The sequence below is a fragment of the Marmota monax genome, unplaced genomic scaffold (genome assembly GCF_021218885.2).
Source record: "Marmota monax isolate L192 unplaced genomic scaffold, Marmota_monax_Labrador192_F-V1.1 WCK01_AAM20220418_F8-fsc00021, whole genome shotgun sequence".
Lineage (NCBI taxonomy): Eukaryota > Metazoa > Chordata > Mammalia > Rodentia > Sciuridae > Marmota > Marmota monax.
In genome coordinates this window covers 20,820,318-20,837,820 of record NW_026695228.1, presented here as the reverse complement: position 1 = coordinate 20,837,820, position 17,503 = coordinate 20,820,318, and the positions used below count along the sequence as shown (strand labels likewise).

The following is a 17,503-nucleotide window of genomic DNA, read 5'->3' as shown; positions in this document are numbered from 1 at the left end:
AAAAGTAATAAATGAAACTGAAAAGCAAAGTTGACCTGTTCTCCTTATATAAGCAACATGTACAAGGCAAAAAGAAAATGCTAATGACCTAGAGGGATATAAATCCAGACATCACACAAATATGAAGTGCAAATGGCTCTTAAGCACAAGAACAAGGTTCAGCCTCATTCTTAATGTGTTAGTCAGCTTTCTGTTACTGTACCAAAATGCCTAAGACATTCAACTTAAAAAGAAGAGAGGTTTATTTTGGCTCACACTTGTAGAGGTTTCAGTTCATGGTCACCTGGCTGTATAGCTTGTACACCATGGTGGGCACACACAGCACATGATGAAAGAAATGTGTATGAAAATGCAATAAATTCACATGATAGTTTCAATGGATGCAAAAATGATTTAAAGAAATTCAATACTCATTCATGATTGAAAATAAAAAACTCAAGGCCAGGTGTGGTGGCCCATGTCTATAATCCCAATGGCTCTGGAAGCTGAGGCAGTAGGATCTCAAGTTCAAAGCCAGCCTTAGCATTGGTGAGGCACTAAGCAACTCAGTGAGACCCTGTCTCTAAATATAATACAAAATAGGGCTGGGGAGGTGGCTCAGTGGTCGAGTGCCCCTGAGTTCAATCCTGGTACCAAAAAAAGAAAAAGATGGGGCTGGGGCTGGGGCTCAGCGGTACAGCGCTCACCTAACATGTGTGAGGCACTGGGTTCAATCCTCAGCACCACATAAAAATAAATAAATAAACAAAATAAAATTATTGTGTCCATCTACAACTAAAAAAAAAATTAAAAAAAGAAAAAGAAAAAGAAAAACTCTCAGCAAATTAGGTATGAAATGAGGAACATCTACAAAATCCCTGCAGGTCATATTACACTTAATGGTGAAAGATCAAATTGTTTCCTCTTGAGACTGGAAACCAGATAAGAATGGCAGGTTTTAGCACATCTATTCAACATTGTCCTTGCCCTTGTAATAAGGCAAGAAAAATAAATAAAAGGCATAAAGACTCAAAAAGATGAAGTAAAAATTGCTATTTGCAGGTAATACAATTGTTTATTTTGAAAACCCAAGGGAATCTATAAGAACTACTAAAACTAGGGGTTGGAGTTGTGGCTCAGTGATAGAGCACTTGCCTAGCATGCACGATGCACTGGGTTCCATCCTCAGCACCACATAAAAATAAATAAATAAAGGTATTGTGTCCACTGACAACTAAAAATATATATATTAAAAAAAGAGAAATACTAAAAGTAATGAATGAATTTAGCAAATGCATTGGTTAAAAAGCACTTGAGCCTGATGCAGTGTCACACACCTGTAATCCCAGTGGCTCGGGAGGCTGAGGCAGGAGGATCATGAGTTCAAAACCAGCCTCAGCAAAAACAAGGTACTAAGCAATTCAGTGAGACCTTGTTTCTAAATTAAAAACTACAAAATAAGGCTGAGGATATGGCTCAGTAGTGGAGTGCCCCTCAGTTCAATCTACAGTAGCCCCCCCCAAAAGCAATTGAATTCAATATGAAATAAAATTAAATTTTTATATTCTAGCAGAAAACAATTGGGAGGGGAATTTTTTTAAAGGCCCATTTGTAATAGGATATGTAAAAGGAAGTAAAATATCACTCCAGTCTGAATGTTTGTGTCTCTCCAAAAATTCATGTGCTGATGGCTGGGAACATAGCTCAGTGATACAAGACTTACTTAGCATGCACAAAGCCCTGCATCTCATCTCTAGCTCTGCGGAGGAGAAGGGAGTTAATGTGTTGAACTCCTAACCTTCAAACGGATAGTATTGGGAGGCAGAAACTTTTAGGAGATGATTAGGTCATAAGAGAAGATAGATAGAATTGGTGTCCCTAAAAAGGAAGCTCCAGAGAAAGGCCTTGCCCCTTATACCAGGTGAAGACACAGAGAGAAGGCACCAGCTATGAGAAAGCAGGCCCTCAGCAGCCTCAAAATCTGCTGGCACCTTGATCTTGAACTTCATAGGACTCAAAACAGAGAAATGAATTTCTATCGCTTATGACCTACATAGTTCATGGTACTTTGTTATAACCCAAACAGACTAAGACAGATAGTTAGGGAAAATTTAACAAAAGACCTCAACACTAAAAACTACAAAATATTACTAAGATAAATTCATGCAGGGGCTGGGGATGTGGCTCAAGCGGTAGCATGCTCGCCTGGCATGCGTGCGGCCCGGGTTCGATCCTCAGCACCACATACAAACAAAGATGTTGTGTCCGCCAAGAACTGAAAAATAAATATTAAAAAATTCTCAAAAAAATAAAAAAAAATATAAAATTCATGCGGACCTGAATAAATGGAAAGGTATACCATGTTCATGGTTTGGAAGTCTCCATATTGTTAAGATGACTCATCTCAAAATAATTCTCAGAGTCTGTGGGAGCAATGGTACATTCCTGTGAGTTGCCCAGCAACTCTGGAGGCTGAGACAGGAGGATCACAAGTTCAAGGCCAGCCTCAGTAACTTAGCAAGACCCTCTCTCAAAATTTAAATATTAAATGGTCAGGGGATGTAGCTCAGCAGTAGGGGGCTTGCCCGGCATGTGTGATACCTGGGTGCCATCCCCAGCAGAAAGAAAGGAAGAAAGAAAGACACTATATAAAATTCTGGAACACACACATGACTCTATAGTGACCAAAGGTGGATCAGAGCTGTGTAAGGATGGAGGAGGAGGGAAGAATCACAGCAAAGGGCCAAGGAAACTGCTGGGGATGATGACGGTCAGGACCTTGACCTTGGCAATGGTTTCATGGGTTCACATACTTGTCGAAACTGTGTTCACAGTGCATCCTAAATACATGACTTTTGTACTCCAATTACATCTCAGTGGTATTTTTTGGGGGGCGGTACTCAGGATTGAACTCAGGGGCACTGGACCACTGAGCCACATCCCCAGTCCTATTTTGTATTTTTTTAAGTTTTTTTTTTTTTTAGATGTTGGTGGACATTTATTTTATTCATTTATTTATATGTGGTGCTGAGGATTGAACCCAGTACCTCACACATGCTAGGAAAGTACTCTACCACCAAGCCACAACTCCAGCCCCTAGTTTGTATTTTAGTTGGAGACAGGGTCTCACTGAGTCGCTTAGCACCTGGCCATCGCTGAGGCTGGCTTTGAACTCGTGATCCTCCTGCCTCAGCCTCCCGAGTCGCTGGGATTACAGACGTGCACCACCGCTCCTGGCTCAGTGATGTGTTTTAAAACCATGTAATTTAATACTCAGAATATACCTCAGTAATTTGAAAAATGGCCAAGGGAGCAGGAGAGCAATCACATGAACCCGTCTCCCACCTGTTGGACTAACACAGATGAAAAAGGTGAGAACTCCGCATATTGGCAAAGGTGTGCAGATGGGAATCCTCATCCCCAGCTCTTGGGAGTGTCAATGACCCAGCCCTGGGGATGGGATCAGGGAGGAGCAGGAAGAAAAAATGGCTCTGGGGGGGTTGGAGGGTTGCCTGGTTTGTGTGAGGCCCTGGGTTCCATCCCTGGTGAAAAGAAAAGAAAAAGAAGGGGGGGGGGGGAAGGAAAGGAAGACTTAGCAAAAGCCCGGGCCTTGGAACCCAGCTGCGCTCCTTCCAGGAACTGGGACTTCCAGGAATGTATCTCTCTATAACAACAACCAGTTGGAAACAATCTAAATGCCTAGCTAAAAGGGGATTTTCTGACAAAGCTAAGGCCAGTCTTACTGTGGAATATAGGAGTACTTCCTTCACCATGGAGGATATGTTCTAAAACCCCAGTGGGTGCCTGAAAACTGGATAATACCAAACTCCATACATGCTGGGTCTTTCCCTATACATGTTTTGGGTCCCCCCTCCCTATTCCAGGGATTGACTCCTGGGGTGCTTTACCCCTTAGCTACATTTTTAGCCCTTTTTTTTTTTTTGAGATAGGGTCTTGCTGAGTTGCTGAGGCTGACCTTGATTTGTAATCCTCCTGCCTCAGCCTCCCCACTCACTGGTATTACAGGTGTGGGCCACCAAGCCCAGCTCAAATATCTTATTGTACTGTACTCACCCTTTTTGTGATAATCTGAGACGAAGTGAGGTGGGTGACATATGCAATGTGAAGTAGCAATAGGCTACTCCTTAGGGTTACTTGATCAAAAGCACTGACACATTTCAACAGTTGATCTGATAATTGACACAGCTACTATGTAACTAACAGGTAGGTAGGGGATACAGTGTGGATACACTGGAAAAAGGGATACTTCCTGTTCCTGGTGGGATGGAGAAGGGTGGCAAGAGATTTCATCATACTATGCAAAAGAGTGCACCATTTAAAGTTTGTAATTTGTTTATTTCTGGCATTTCCCATTTATTTATATATTGGTACTAGGGATTGAACCCAGGGGCATTCGACCACTGACTTACATCCCCAGCCCTTTTTATCTTCTATTTTGAAAAATGGACTCAGTAAGTTTCTGAGGCTGGAATCAAAACTTGCAATCCTCCTGCCTTAGCCTCCCGAGTCACTGAGATGACAGACATGCACCCGTGGTCCCCACTGGATGTAGCTCAGTGGTTAAGCACCTCTGGGTTGAATCCCCAGTACAAAGAAAAAAAGAAAAAAAAAGAAAGAAAAAAGATAATATGATATGGAAAGATGTTCACTGTACTTTGAAGAGGAAGGTGCAGACTTCCTTGGTCAGAAACTTTAAATGAGATGAGGCTGGCAACAAAGACCTCTTTGGATCTGCCCAGACTGTCTCCGGAAGGGAACACAATTTATTTGTCAGCTTGGGAGGGGACCCAGAAGCCATGAAGGGCGAAGGAGGGAGACATTTCATAGTGTTGACCTTTCTTGTTTGTAAGCGCATTTCATGATAATCGTGTTTAAAGGGAAGTTGTTTGATTAAAAGAGAGACAATCAACTGAATGGAACGGAAGAAAATGAGAGTTATTGAAACCGTCACCTTGAGCTTGGCCAGGAAGCAAAACAATCAGTTTAACAATGGGAATGGCAAACAGATCAAGTGTCCGCAGTTCCCCAGGTGCCAACTGCGGCTCTTTCCAAGTAGCCTTTCATTTGACATCACAACAATCTCAGAGACTCACTCATACCCATGGCCCTGAAGCAAGTGACAGGGTCAAGGGGCCTGGGGAAGAGCCACATGGGGCCCGGCACCCCTCCCTCCTCCCTTTACTTTCTGCCTGGCATGCGGCCCACTCTGCCAGGGGTGTATTTTACTCATTTGTTTTGGCTTTTGTCTATTACCCCCATCATTGTCCCTGGCCCCCTCTAGGACTGGGAGGTTTTGTGTGTGTGTGTTTTTCTTTTGTTTTTGTTTTTGGTTCTTTTTTGAGGGGGACTGGGGGTAAAATCAGGGCCTCCCTTAGGCAAGCTGTACCCCCCCAGCTCCACCCCAGCCAAGGGCCTGGGGCTTTAGTTTGTCCAGGCTCCAGCTGAGTCCTCAGGGCCAGTTCAGGGCCTGGTCAGAGCAGGGAAGGAAGGAAGGGATTCAGAGAAGGAGCCTTGGGCAGGTGAGGAGCAGGAGAGGTGACAATCAGGGTCAAGAGGCACCTGGGGTTCAGGGGACATTTTGGAGATCAAGGGTCAAGAGCCAGAAGCAGATTTTTTAAATTTATTTATTTATTTTTGGTACCAGGGACTGAACCCAGGGGCACTTGACCCCTGAGCCACCTCCCCAGCCCTTTTTGTATTTTACTTAGAGACAGGGTCTGGCTGAGTTGCTTAGGGCCTCGCTAAGTTGCTGAGGCTGGCTTTGAACTCACGGTCCCAGGAGCAGAATCCTGCGCCGAGCTGACTGGGCACAGGTGCGACTCCTGAGTCTGCAGTGAGTAGGAAGGGGACAGACCCACTGGGCCACCCTGCCACGATCCAAGCTGAGGTGTGGCCCTGTACCCTGGATTAATAAATGGGTGCCTTCAAGGTCCTGTGGAGAAGAAAGACAGGGGGACAGGGTGTTTGGCCACCGCCTTGCCAACCAGGAACTCACCACACCTGGGTGAGCCGTGGTGACAGAGGCAGCCAGGACGCACAGCGGGTGGTGGGTAGGTCACTCAGCAGGTGTCCGGACCAACTTGCCAGGCCTAGATTCCTGAGGACAGATCTTGGGGAGAGGCTCTTGGGGGGTCAGAGGGTGTGTGGTGGGAAGGTAGGGGCCCCCGCAGGTCCGAGAGGGGAGTGGGGAACAAGCAAATAAAACTTATAAGTAAATGGGCGGAGGCCAGGACCCCACCCCGAGCACCCACGCCCACGCAGCCTCCTTCCTCTCCCGGGTCACTGCGACCCAGGCTTCGCGCATAAAAGCACAAGGCGGAGGGCCAAGGCTGAGGCTCAGGATCCTCCCCGGGCCTCCCCCCCACCCCCTCCCGCCCCTGCCCTAATTCCCTTCCCGGTTCTCTCCCCAGCTCCCAGGATCCCTTTGCAACCTGAGACTCGGTCGTCGGGTTGGCAGGATCTCTTTCTGTCATCCGGTCCCCTTGCAGCAGCTCAGGCGCAGGTTTAAGCCCAGGGGCGGGGCGGGGGTCCCCGCCTTCCCAGGAGGAATAATCCGGCGGCCACTTGAATTTCTCAGTAACCCTGCGGGCTGGGCACTGGTGTTGGCCTCATCTTACGGGTGGAGAAACCTGCCCAGCGGGGCGAGGCGCCAGAGGACCGGGAGCACGCGCCCACCGCGGTCTGGCTTCTCGGCCTCGCTGCGCACAACGAAAGAAGGGCTCTTTTGCCACCTGGTGGACGTTGGCGGCAGCGCCTTTAGAACCGAGTTGCCTTTCGCCTGATGTTGGCCAGGAAAAGTGGGTCCTAACCCGGGAAGAGGTAGTGATAGGGGCTGCCACTACAAATTCTTCTAAGGAGAGCCTGGGCATATCTATCATGCTCCTGGATTCCACAATAGTTTCTTAGATGTGTCCAAGAGCGCAAGAAGCCAAAGGGGAAAAAGAAAGATAAACTGGACTTAGTGCAAATTGAATCTTTTAACATCTCAGAGCAACCCCATCAAGGAAGTGACAAGACAACCCACAGGAGGGAAAAACCTTACAAGACACATGTGTGATAAGAACCTTGTATCTATAGAATAAAGAACTCTTCCAACTCAACAGGAACAAGACAACTCGATTTAAAATTGGGTAAAGCATTTCCATAGAGATGTCTCCAAAGAAGATATAGAAATGGCCAAATGGATAGATGTTCTGCAATAAATTAATAAAATAAATATTTGCTGGGGTTGCATGTCAGTGGTAGAAAGCTTGCCTAGCATGCCCAAGGGCCCTGGCTTCCATCCCCAGCACCGTAAAAATTTTAAAAAGGAAATAAATAAATTAGTTCAACATTATTAGCCACCAGGGAAATGAAAATCCAAACCACAATGAGATACTATTTCACACATCTATGATGGCTACAATAAGAGAGAAAAATAATAAAAAGCATTGTAAAGGATGTGGAGAAGTCAGAACCCTTCTGTGTTGATAGTCGGAATATAAAATGATGCAGGCAATTTTTTAGTTGTAGATGGACACAGTATCTTTATTTATTTATTTTTTTATGTGGTGCTGAGGATGGAACCCAGTGCTTCACACATGCGAGGCAGGGGCTCTGCCCCAGCCCTGATGCAGGTGTTTTGAAGAAGAACCTAGCAGTCATCAAAGGTTAAACAGAGCCACGATAGGACCCGTCGATTCCATTTGTAGTTACACACACAAGAAATTGAAGGTACAGGTTGACACAAAGAGTTGTATGCAAATGTTCTGACAGCTTTATTCACAGTAGCCAAAAGGGGAAAAAAAACAAATTGCCCAACTGTTGAGCAGATAAACAAAACATAATGTATTCGTACAATCTATTATTTTTAGTAATATTAGTGGCAGAGCGCTTGTCTAGCATGTGTGAGGCACTGGGTTCAATTCTCAGCACCGCAGGAGGCGAGTTCAAAGCCAGCCTCAGCAACTTAGCAAGGCTCCAAGCAACTCAGTGAGATCTTGTCTTTAAATAAAAGATAAAACAGAGCTAGGGATGTGGCTCAGCTAGGGATGAGTGCCCCTGAGTTCCATCCCTGGTACCCCAAAATAGATAAATTAATTAAATAAAGGTATCACATCTATTTATAACCAAAAATATTTTTTTTTAATTAAGGAGGGTAGATGGCAATAGGAAACAGAGCTACCATAGAACCCATCGATTCCATTTGTAGTTTCATACTACAAATAGTAGTGTATGAATGAATCAGACATAACTTTAGTGTAGAATGAATCAGACATAACTTTTCTATGTTCACATATGAATACACGACCAGTGTATCTCTGTATCATGTACAACCACAAGAATGGGAAGTTACACTCCACATATGCATGATATGTCAAAATACACTCAACAGTAATGTATAATTAAAAAGAACAAATAGGTTTCAAAAAATGAAGTATTGAGCCATGCTCCAACATGAATGTACCTTAAAAACATTATGCTGGGGCTGGGGCTGGGGCTGAGCGGTAGCACGTTTGCCTAGCACGTGTGGTGCACTGGGTTAGATTCTCAGCACCACATACAGATGAATAAAATAAAGGTCCATCAACAACTAAAAAATATTTAAAAAAAAAAACATTATGCTAGGTAAAGGAAGCCAATCACAATTGACCTCATCTTATAGGATTATGTGCAATGTCCAGAATAGGCAAATTTGCTTAGGGTTGGGGGAGGGAATGGGGAGTGAAAGCTATTGGTAAAGGGTTTCTTCTGGGGATGGTAAAAATATTCTAATGTGATGTTTACACAACTGTACATATATGAAAGATATATGAAAGTGCATCTTCGAATGTACTAAAAATCCTTGGATTGTACAATTTATTTCCAATAGAAAGAGTCAAGTCTTTCCACACTGCCCAGGCTGGCCTTGAAACCTTAGGCTCCAGTGATCCTCCTGCTTCAGCCTCCTGAATAGCTCGGACAACAGGTGTGCACCACTAAATCCAGTAGATTGTACACGTTCAATGAACTGTATGGAATCTTAATTAAACCTTTATTAATTATTTCATTTTATTTTTACTTTTTTGTTTTGTTTTGGTGACAGGGAGCGCTCTACTTCAGTTCCAGCTGCTACTACATTTTAATTTAAAAAAGGAAAAATGCTCATGGGGCTCAAGTGTCATCTCCTCTAGGAGCCCGCGCCCCACCCCCGCTCGAAAATAAGTACTTATTCCTCTTTTTTCTTCTTTGCTTTATTTTATAACCTGTTATCAGTAAGTTGTTTGTAGTTATTTCCTTTTCGCCAGAGACTTCTTTCTGCCTGAGCAAACTGCTAAGCCAGAAACCCCTCAAGGATGGGGACTGGATCTTGGATTTGGGGGGGTCTTTTCCCCACCTTCTGTGCTGCGGATCATACCCAGGGCCTCGTGCATGTTAGGCAGGTGTTCTACCACCGAGATACACCCTCATCCCTAAGGGATGAATCTTGATCAGTCCCAATGTCCTCCACCACCATCCTCGGGTCCCACAGGAGCTGTGAGAACCGGGAGCAAACAGGTGGGATTTGAATCCCAGCTACTACAAAACACGAATCAGGCCTCCAAAAACAACTAGCATTTCAGCGCTTCATCAACGTTGGTGTAGAACATCTATAGGAGAAAAACATCTTTATTCCCATATATAAGATGAGAACTCTTAGGCACGTGACTCAAGACCTCCGTAACGCACTTCCGGGGAGAAGAGGCGCCAGGTTGGAAGAATCCCCACGAGCGCATCGTAGGCTCTGCTGCCTCCGGGCTCTGTGGGGAAAGGAACGCTGGAGTCCACACAAGACCATTCGAGTGCCGCTGGTGCCGACGTTGGGTCACGGCCCCGGAACAGGTGACGCTCGCTGCACCTGGGAAATGTAGTCTCGCGGTGAGGCGTGGCCGGGCTGGGACTGGTGGATGGATTCGACGCCAATGAGGAAGCGGACCTCCTTGAGAGCCGAGACAAGAAGCCAATGAGCGCATAGCTTCTAGAGGGCGGGACTTCCTGCCGTGGACTCATGGTGAGCGGCTGCGCGAAGGAAGCAACTTCCTTTTGTGGGTGGCGGCGATCGCAGAGAGAGCGCTATGAAGGCCTCGGGCACGGTAAGATGGGCGCTGTGTGGCCTGGGGTTGCGGAACGCGGTGCGGACCGCACCAGGGGCCCGGGTCGGTGGCGCAGGCCGAGTCGGCGGTGCGTGCTCCTGTCTGGGTCCTCCTAGGCCGCGCTCCGACGCCCCGAGGTGTTGCCAACATGGCGGCCGTGCGGGCGCCGCGTGGGGAGGCCTGCGCGTGGCCTGGGCCGGCGCAAGGGCCCAGGGAGGCCGAGTCCGCTTCCCAGGGGAAGGGACACGTCGCACAGTGTGGGGGGCTGTGTCGCGGCCTTTCCTCTAGTCTCTGAGCATTAGTTTGCCCGTCTGCGAAGTTAACCTGGTAGGGGATAGCAGTCGCTTCTGCCCTGGCGTGGCTGGGAGGAGACATGGCAAACATCGAGCGCAAACTAGGAGCGCGGGTCTTAGGACTGTGCACGTGCCGAGCAGAGTCGGGGCACTGTAGTGCACCAGGGAAAACGTACGGCCAGCCCGGCGCGATGGCGCACGCCTGCAGTCCCAGCTGCTCGGAGGGCTGAGGTGGGAGGATCGCCTGTTCGAGGTCAGCCTGGGCGATTTAGCAAGACTCTGCCTCTGGGAAAAAAGAACGGGTGAGGTACAGACCTCCAACCTCGGTTTCCTCCCTGGATCAGTTGTGGGCCAGCTCCATTTTTCCCTTCCTAGGTGGGTGGTCACAAGGCCAGTGGATCTGCCCAGAGCAGGAAGTAGGAGCAGAGTCTTGGAAAGTTGTGGCTGTTTTTCATTGATGTCAGTAAAGGCTGCCGTTGCCATTTGTGGACTTGGCAGACATCCTCACCTTTACACCTGTAGACAAAGGTTCTGCAGGGAACCACAGTTGCAGAGGGCCCCGGGTTCTTGTCCCGGTTCTTTCCTGAGTTGTCCGGGATCTCAAGACCCCAGGATAGAAGAGGATGATTGCTAAACTGCAGAGTGACTCTCAGGGATCACAGAGCAGTTAGGGATGAAAGCTTGAGAAAGGAGGCTGCCAATCTAGGTCTCAGTTTTCCCACTTGTAAAAAGAAAGGGAGGGACAGCAGGTTTGAAATGTGCATCATAAATTTTGAAATGCACCCAGAATCCTCACTGCTCCGGTTTGTGGTTGAAGGTCGGGGTGGGAATATGATCCACGACATCTGAATTCCTGCTGGAGGTCCTAGGAGAACCCTGCGTCCATTTCCTGTATCTGGCTATTGCCAGGCTTGGTTCTGGGTGCTAGCCTGGCCTTACTGCTATTTTCTTTCAGCTTCGAGAATACAAGGTGGTGGGCCGCTGCCTTCCCACCCCCAAATGCCACACCCCACCTCTCTACCGAATGCGAATCTTTGCACCCAATCACGTTGTTGCCAAGTCCCGCTTCTGGTATTTTGTATCTCAGCTAAAGAAGATGAAGAAGTCTTCAGGGGAAATTGTCTACTGTGGGCAGGTATGGAGAGTCTGAGACGGCACTCTATCTGGAGTGGATCTCCGCCTTCCAGCTGGCACTGGGCATATCTACAGGCTTAGCAGTCTTCAGAGACCTGGAGCCATGATGTGGGATGGGCTTCCCTGTGCAGATCCATAGTTATATAGCCTGGGACCCTGGGGGGAGGGTAGTTGGCATCGCGGGACTCCTTGGTGAAGACTCTTAGGCCATGTCTGTGAAGTAGGGAGAGGTCCTGTAACTGGGCAGGTGCACTGTAGTGGACATTAGGCAGTGGCTAGTTTGGCCTGCTTGTCTTTGGAGATTGGGGACTGTCCACAGCTGTGTCCATGTGCTAGGAGGCAGCCCTGCCTGAACCCTTTCTGCACTGGGTTTTGGGGGTATTTCCCTTACTTAGTATGCCCCCTGAGGGTGCCTAGAGGAGCAAGACTTGGAAACTGCTGCTTCAGAGTCTGGCCCTGGGGGTTGGGCTGTCTTTCCGAGGCAGGACTAAGGACCCGGGGGAGGCCTGCTTGCCGTTTGCACCTCATGCTGACCACCCCTTGCCTTGGCAGGTGTTTGAGAAGTCCCCACTGCGGGTGAAGAACTTTGGTATCTGGCTGCGCTATGACTCCCGTAGTGGCACCCACAATATGTACCGGGAATATCGTGACCTGACCACCGCGGGCGCTGTCACCCAGTGCTGTGAGTTGCTGGTGTCGCCGCCTACCTCAGGCTAATAGTACAGGCATCTCCAGTTCCATCTGACTCTCAGAGCAAAAGAGAGGTGCTCAGGCCATTGACATGGGCACACCAGAACTCCAGGGCAGGACGGACGGAGGGGCTCAGGCCCCAGGGGGCTTTTTTGTCTGGACCCTGGTAGCAGGTGGACCTTAGCTCAGAGGGAAGAACCCCTGGCTGTGTGGATCATGCGCCATCTTTCATCATACCCATGCCCAACCTCCCCGGTTTAGAGAGTCCTCCCCACGTCTTTCCAGACCCACCAAGAACTGGCCCGGCCCTGTCCATTGTTGGCGGCTGGCTCCATTCCCCGTGCCTCCCACCTGCACCTCAACCCAAGAATTGCTGTTTCTCGTAGCAGTGGTTTAAACAGAGGTGCGCACAGCAAGTGGATCTCGTCGCCTTTGAGAGGCTGTGGCTGTGCCCCTCAAAGTGAATTTGGAGGTTCTACACTCCTTTGACCAGGCCTGCTGGGGCCAGAGCCTGTGACCTCTAGTCATCCCCCCAGTTGGAGCCCCCAGGCTACTACCTGGCTGACTGCCCCTTCCCCCCGTGCAGACCGAGACATGGGCGCCCGGCACCGTGCCCGGGCCCACTCCATCCAGATCATGAAGGTGGAGGAGATTGCGGCCAGCAAGTGCCGGAGGCCGGCGGTCAAGCAGTTCCACGTGAGTGCCCTAAGGGCCCTGCTGGGCAGGCTGCACCTAGGGGGTCCCGCACAGGGGGCTTGTCACACCTGGGTGAGCCCCAGAAGATGCAGGTAAGAGGCTTCCATCCCCTCACTACTTTCTCCCCACAGGACTCCAAGATCAAGTTCCCGCTGCCCCATCGGGTCCTGCGTCGCCAGCACAAGCCACGCTTCACCACCAAGAGGCCCAACACCTTCTTCTAGGTTCAGGGCCCCCCCAGGCGTTACCCAAATAAACTTGATTCTTAGGCTCAGACCTGTGTTTTCTTTTGCACGCTCTGCAGAACTCAAGACTGAACAGTGAGAGGAATCCAGCCCGGGTCACCTCCCTGGGGGACAACTGAGCTGAGCCTTGCGTACTAAAGTCCTCAATGCAAACGAACCAACCCACATCTCCCCAGTCCCCTGAACTCCCTCCTGCTTGTTCAGCCAGTCCAGGGCTGTGAGCTGCAGGTCATAGTTCCCTGGATGTGTCCCCACTCTGTTTGAGACACAGGCTTCAGCCCTGTCTATCTCCTGCCCATGGCCAGAGTCCTCTGAGGTGGTGGGGCAGCATTCCCTGCCACCTCCTGAGGCTTCACCCTCTTGGCTGACCCTGGCTTAGAACTAACTGGGTTTGCAGTTCCCCAGATTCTCTGCAGGCATGTGGGGGCACCTGCTTGCCATCCTGGGGACCTGCACTCTTGGGCGAGGTAGCGCTAATCTTGCCTAAGGAGATTAAGGTCTCCCCATAGGTGCTTGTCTCCAGGGAACAAGTTCAGGCCTGGAAAATACCAGGCACAAGTTAATCCCACCCTGGAGGTCGCCACCCTGGCTGAGCCCCCAACCAGCAGAAAGCTAAGCCTGCAGAGATGGAGCAGAGGCTCAGCCAAGAACTTGGTTTGAGGAGCCTCCTTCCCCTGGCGTGTGACCTTGGGCAGCCCTGGCTTTCTGGAGCCTGGTATTTTCATCTGAAGGTCAGCATGACATTTACTGTTTTGTCAATAGTTGGAAAATGACCACCATGTGAACACTGGGGACAGGCTACGGGGCCTACCTTAATATCCCAGAGACCCACAGGTTGAGAGGGCAACCCCTAGATCTGCATGTCCAGAGCACCCCACTCCTCTCCACAGTGGGCCTGCAGAGGCCCAGGAGTTGGGCCTGCTGAGCTGTGTCCATGGAGTCACAGGAAATAGAGGTCTGGGGGTGGGACCCTGCAGAAGCCTATTGGTCACCCTGTCCCTGTTCAACAGCTGGCTCCTCCACCTCAGGACCTTTGCTCTGAGGCAAGTCTTGGGGGAAATGGATGTCCCTTTACCGTGTGGGGTGCTGTTGCTAATAAATTGCTGGATAGGGTTGACAGGGTTGGGGGGGTTGTTTTAATTCTTTTTAAATGTCAGTGGAGGGTTTTTGGTTTTGTTTGGTTTTTTATAATACATGGACACAATACCTTTATTTGTTTTTATGTGGTACGGGGGGATCGAACCCAGTGCCTCATACTGCTAGGCAGGCGCTCTACCACTGAGCCACAGCCCTGGCCCAGTAGAGTGCGTTTTGACACATCATATATACATGAGGTGTAGTTCTCCGTTCTGTGGTTGTACACTGTGTGGAGTACACTGGCTGTGTATTCACACATGGACAGGCAGGTTACGTCCCATTCATTCTACTGTTTCTTCCCATTCCTCCACCCCCATCCCGCAGCTTTGGTACTGGGTTTGAGCCCAGGGGTGCTAAGTTAGACACAATATTTTATGTGGTGCTGAGGATCGAACCCAGGGCCTCCGGTGTGTTAGGCGAGTGCTCTGCTACTGAGCCACAACCCCATCCCTGAGCTACATCCTTTTAATTGTCCTGTGGTCTTAACCACATTGCCCAGACTGGCCTCGAACTTGGGGTCCTTCTGCCTTGGCCTCCTGAGCCCATGGGGTTGCAGGTTTGGCTGGCTAGCCAAGGATGTTGTTTTGGTTTTTAATATTTGTAGATGGACACGATGCCTTTATTTTTTATGTGGTGCAGAGGATTGAATCCAGTGCCTCGCGCTTGCTAGGCAAGTGCTCTGCCACTGAGCCACAGCCCCGGCCTGCAGCCTGGGTTTTTTAACATTGAAGATTCTCTACGGATGGACCAGTTTACCTTCCCAACAATACTGAAGAACAGGCCACTTCCAACCGTGGGTCACCTTATTCTAAGTCACATTTGAATTTGTCTTGTTTTCTTTCTGTGAAGGAAGCTGAGCACTTTTTGCTGGTTTTTAAAACTACCAACCTCCCCAGTGGTTCGTTGCTCTACTGGGCTGTTTGGGGAAGTCCCAGATGCTGTTTTGCAGGACACCTGTGATGTTCCTTAGCATATGTTAGTGGAGATGTGGCTAAACTTAAAAAAACTTGTCTAATGGGTTTTGTTAATGTTCGTGTTTTCTGACAGAAACTCCTAGTTAACCTGCTTGTCTTTTCTCAGGAGGATCGCCCTAGTTAAATGCCACCCTATCAGGTGGCTCTGTGATGTGAGCCATTTTCAGGAAATAACCATTGGGTCAGAGTGTAGGCATAGGGCCAGCCTTCCAGCAATCCTCTTGGACCATGAGGAAGACCAGCAACACTGTAGGAGGAACTTTGGTACTTTGACCCCGTAGAGTGCCCCCACCCCTGGGCCTTACCCACTTCCTCAAAACTAGAATATGTCAAGTCACCAGGCTGTGGTCGGGGGCTGCCCTGTTAGATGGGACTTAACTAAAGCAGGGCCTGAAGGAGGCAGGGCATTGTAGAGACTGCTGGGGACATCTCTACCCTCTTTAGTCTGACAGGCGTTAGGGTTGCTGGCTGGAGATGTGGCCAGCGAGGAGGGAAGCCTTCCCCATGGCCATGAGTGGGGCTGGCCAGGGCGGGCATGGAAGGGTGGCTGGGGCCCAAGGAGGAGCATGGGGAAGGTCCAGGGACCCCTTCACCTCTTGGTATTGAGGCTCTCCAGAGCCCTGTTCTTGGGTGCCAAAGTGCTGGGTGTCAGGCATGGACAGGGCTGGGGAACGTGGGAGATGGGTGTGAGCCTCCATTCCTGAGCCAGGGCAATGCCAAGAGCAGGTGAGATAAGTAGGGGCACAGGAGAGCCCAGACCCACGTCCTGAAGCCCAGGGACAGAATCCTGGAGACAAACCCTGTGGGGATTATCACTACCTCACAGAAGTTCGAGCTGTCACCCTTGGCGTCTGCCACATCTTCAGGGAGCCCTGGGGTGCCTGGGGCAGGCAGGCAGCACCCGAGCCCCCTCCACCCCACCATCTGCAGCTGCCCGTGGTCCCTGCCAGCTCCTGACTTGGGGCCGCCCACCCTGTGTGCATCTTGCTAGTCCTTCCTTCCCCCACGTCCCCACCACCACAGGAGAGTGCCCCGCCCGCCCTGCAGTCTTCCCCCAGGATTCCAGAACATGTCCAAATCCAGCCTGCAGCTCCATCTTGGATATGGTCACTTGCCCCAGACTCAAGTGGCTCCCCAGCACTGTCCCCATAACCCAGGGGGACAGTGGCCTCCCTGCTTGCTTCTTCCCACAGCAGGTGCTGTTCCTGGAGCTCCCTCCCCGAGGCCTCCAGCAGGCGCACCCTGCAGGTCTCCACCGGGAGGGACCCCTAGGACCCCCAGGCTGTCTCCACCTCTCACCTCACCTTCTGAAATGACTGCTGATTGGGTCAGCGTCAGGAGGCAGCACAAGGGCAGGCCCTCCTGGGTGCTGCTGAGTCACAGTGCCTGACACGCCCTGCACACAGTAGGTGCTCAATGAACCAGTTTCACAGCCCAAGCCTGGTGCATGCAGGATCACCCTGGTGGAGGGACAGGCCAGCAGGCAACAGCTGCCTGTGTGACAGCATGGAGTGAAGGCCTGAGAAGACTGTCCAGGGGCAGGTGGGACCTCTCGGGGGTGCTGGACCCTGCCAGGTGGCATGTGCAGGCCACAGGATGCCACCAGGGGGCGACGGAAGCTGGAGAAGAGGACAGTAATCTGAGGGAACTGAGCTCTCAGAGTGAGGTCCCCTGGGAAATCGGGTCCCAGCAGGACCTCAACCCAGAGAGACCCCAGGTCCACCAGGAAGGGCGCTGAGATGACAGCTCCTAGGGACCGTGGCTACACGACCCTAGGCAGCAGACCTCCAACCCTGAGCCTCGTGTCCCTCCTCCGAGCGGTGGGCACGGTGGAGACCCCCAGATCCCCCCTCCTTCCTGGGTAGTCAAGGTGCTTCGAGCCCACAAAAAAGGTGACGTCGTGGAGATGAGTGTGGGGAGCAGGGCGTGTCCAGTGGCCACAGAAAGGAGAAGAGAGCTCACAACCGCTTCTCCCAGGGGCTGTGCGGGGTGGGGGGGAGGGGACGGACAGAACATAGGACAGGAATAATGAGGGAGAGGGACCGGCTGGAAAGGGGAGGAGTCCTCTTGTCCTTCTGGGCAGAGGTGCAGGTTTTCCAGGAACTGGCTCTCACCTCCGGTCACTCCTTTCTTGGTCTGCTGTTCGGGTCGAGGTGGCTGGTGGGTGTGCTTAGCCTTAAAGGGGGCCGGGAGGGGCAGAGAGAGCCCCGGAGTCCAGTCATTGACCCCATGGGAGAGTTTTG

The 17,503-nt window shown here is 50.3% G+C and overlaps 1 protein-coding gene and 1 non-coding gene across 2 annotated transcripts; both read left to right on the top strand.

Moving 5' to 3' along the window:
• The first annotated feature begins 9,953 nt into the window (after window positions 1–9,953).
• Rpl18a (ribosomal protein L18a) lies at window positions 9,954–13,178 on the top strand. Its single transcript, XM_046437677.2, has 5 exons — window positions 9,954–10,091; window positions 11,340–11,519; window positions 12,071–12,200; window positions 12,795–12,904; window positions 13,036–13,178. Exons 1-5 carry the CDS (start codon window positions 10,074–10,076, stop codon window positions 13,126–13,128), a joined length of 531 nt encoding a protein of 176 aa, XP_046293633.1. The 5' UTR covers window positions 9,954–10,073; the 3' UTR covers window positions 13,129–13,178.
• On the top strand, window positions 12,559–12,691 carry LOC124088242 (small nucleolar RNA SNORA68). The gene has a single exon (XR_006850309.1). It is a non-coding gene; the product is annotated as a small nucleolar RNA SNORA68 (small nucleolar RNA).
• Window positions 13,179–17,503: the final 4,325 nt, after the last annotated feature.

Coding starts and splice junctions, on each gene's coding strand:
- Rpl18a (XM_046437677.2), top strand. Junction 11,520..12,070: donor AAATTGTCTACTGTGGGCAG/GTATGGAGAGTC, acceptor TTGCCTTGGCAG/GTGTTTGAGAAGTCCCCACT. Junction 12,905..13,035: donor CGGCGGTCAAGCAGTTCCAC/GTGAGTGCCCTA, acceptor TTCTCCCCACAG/GACTCCAAGATCAAGTTCCC.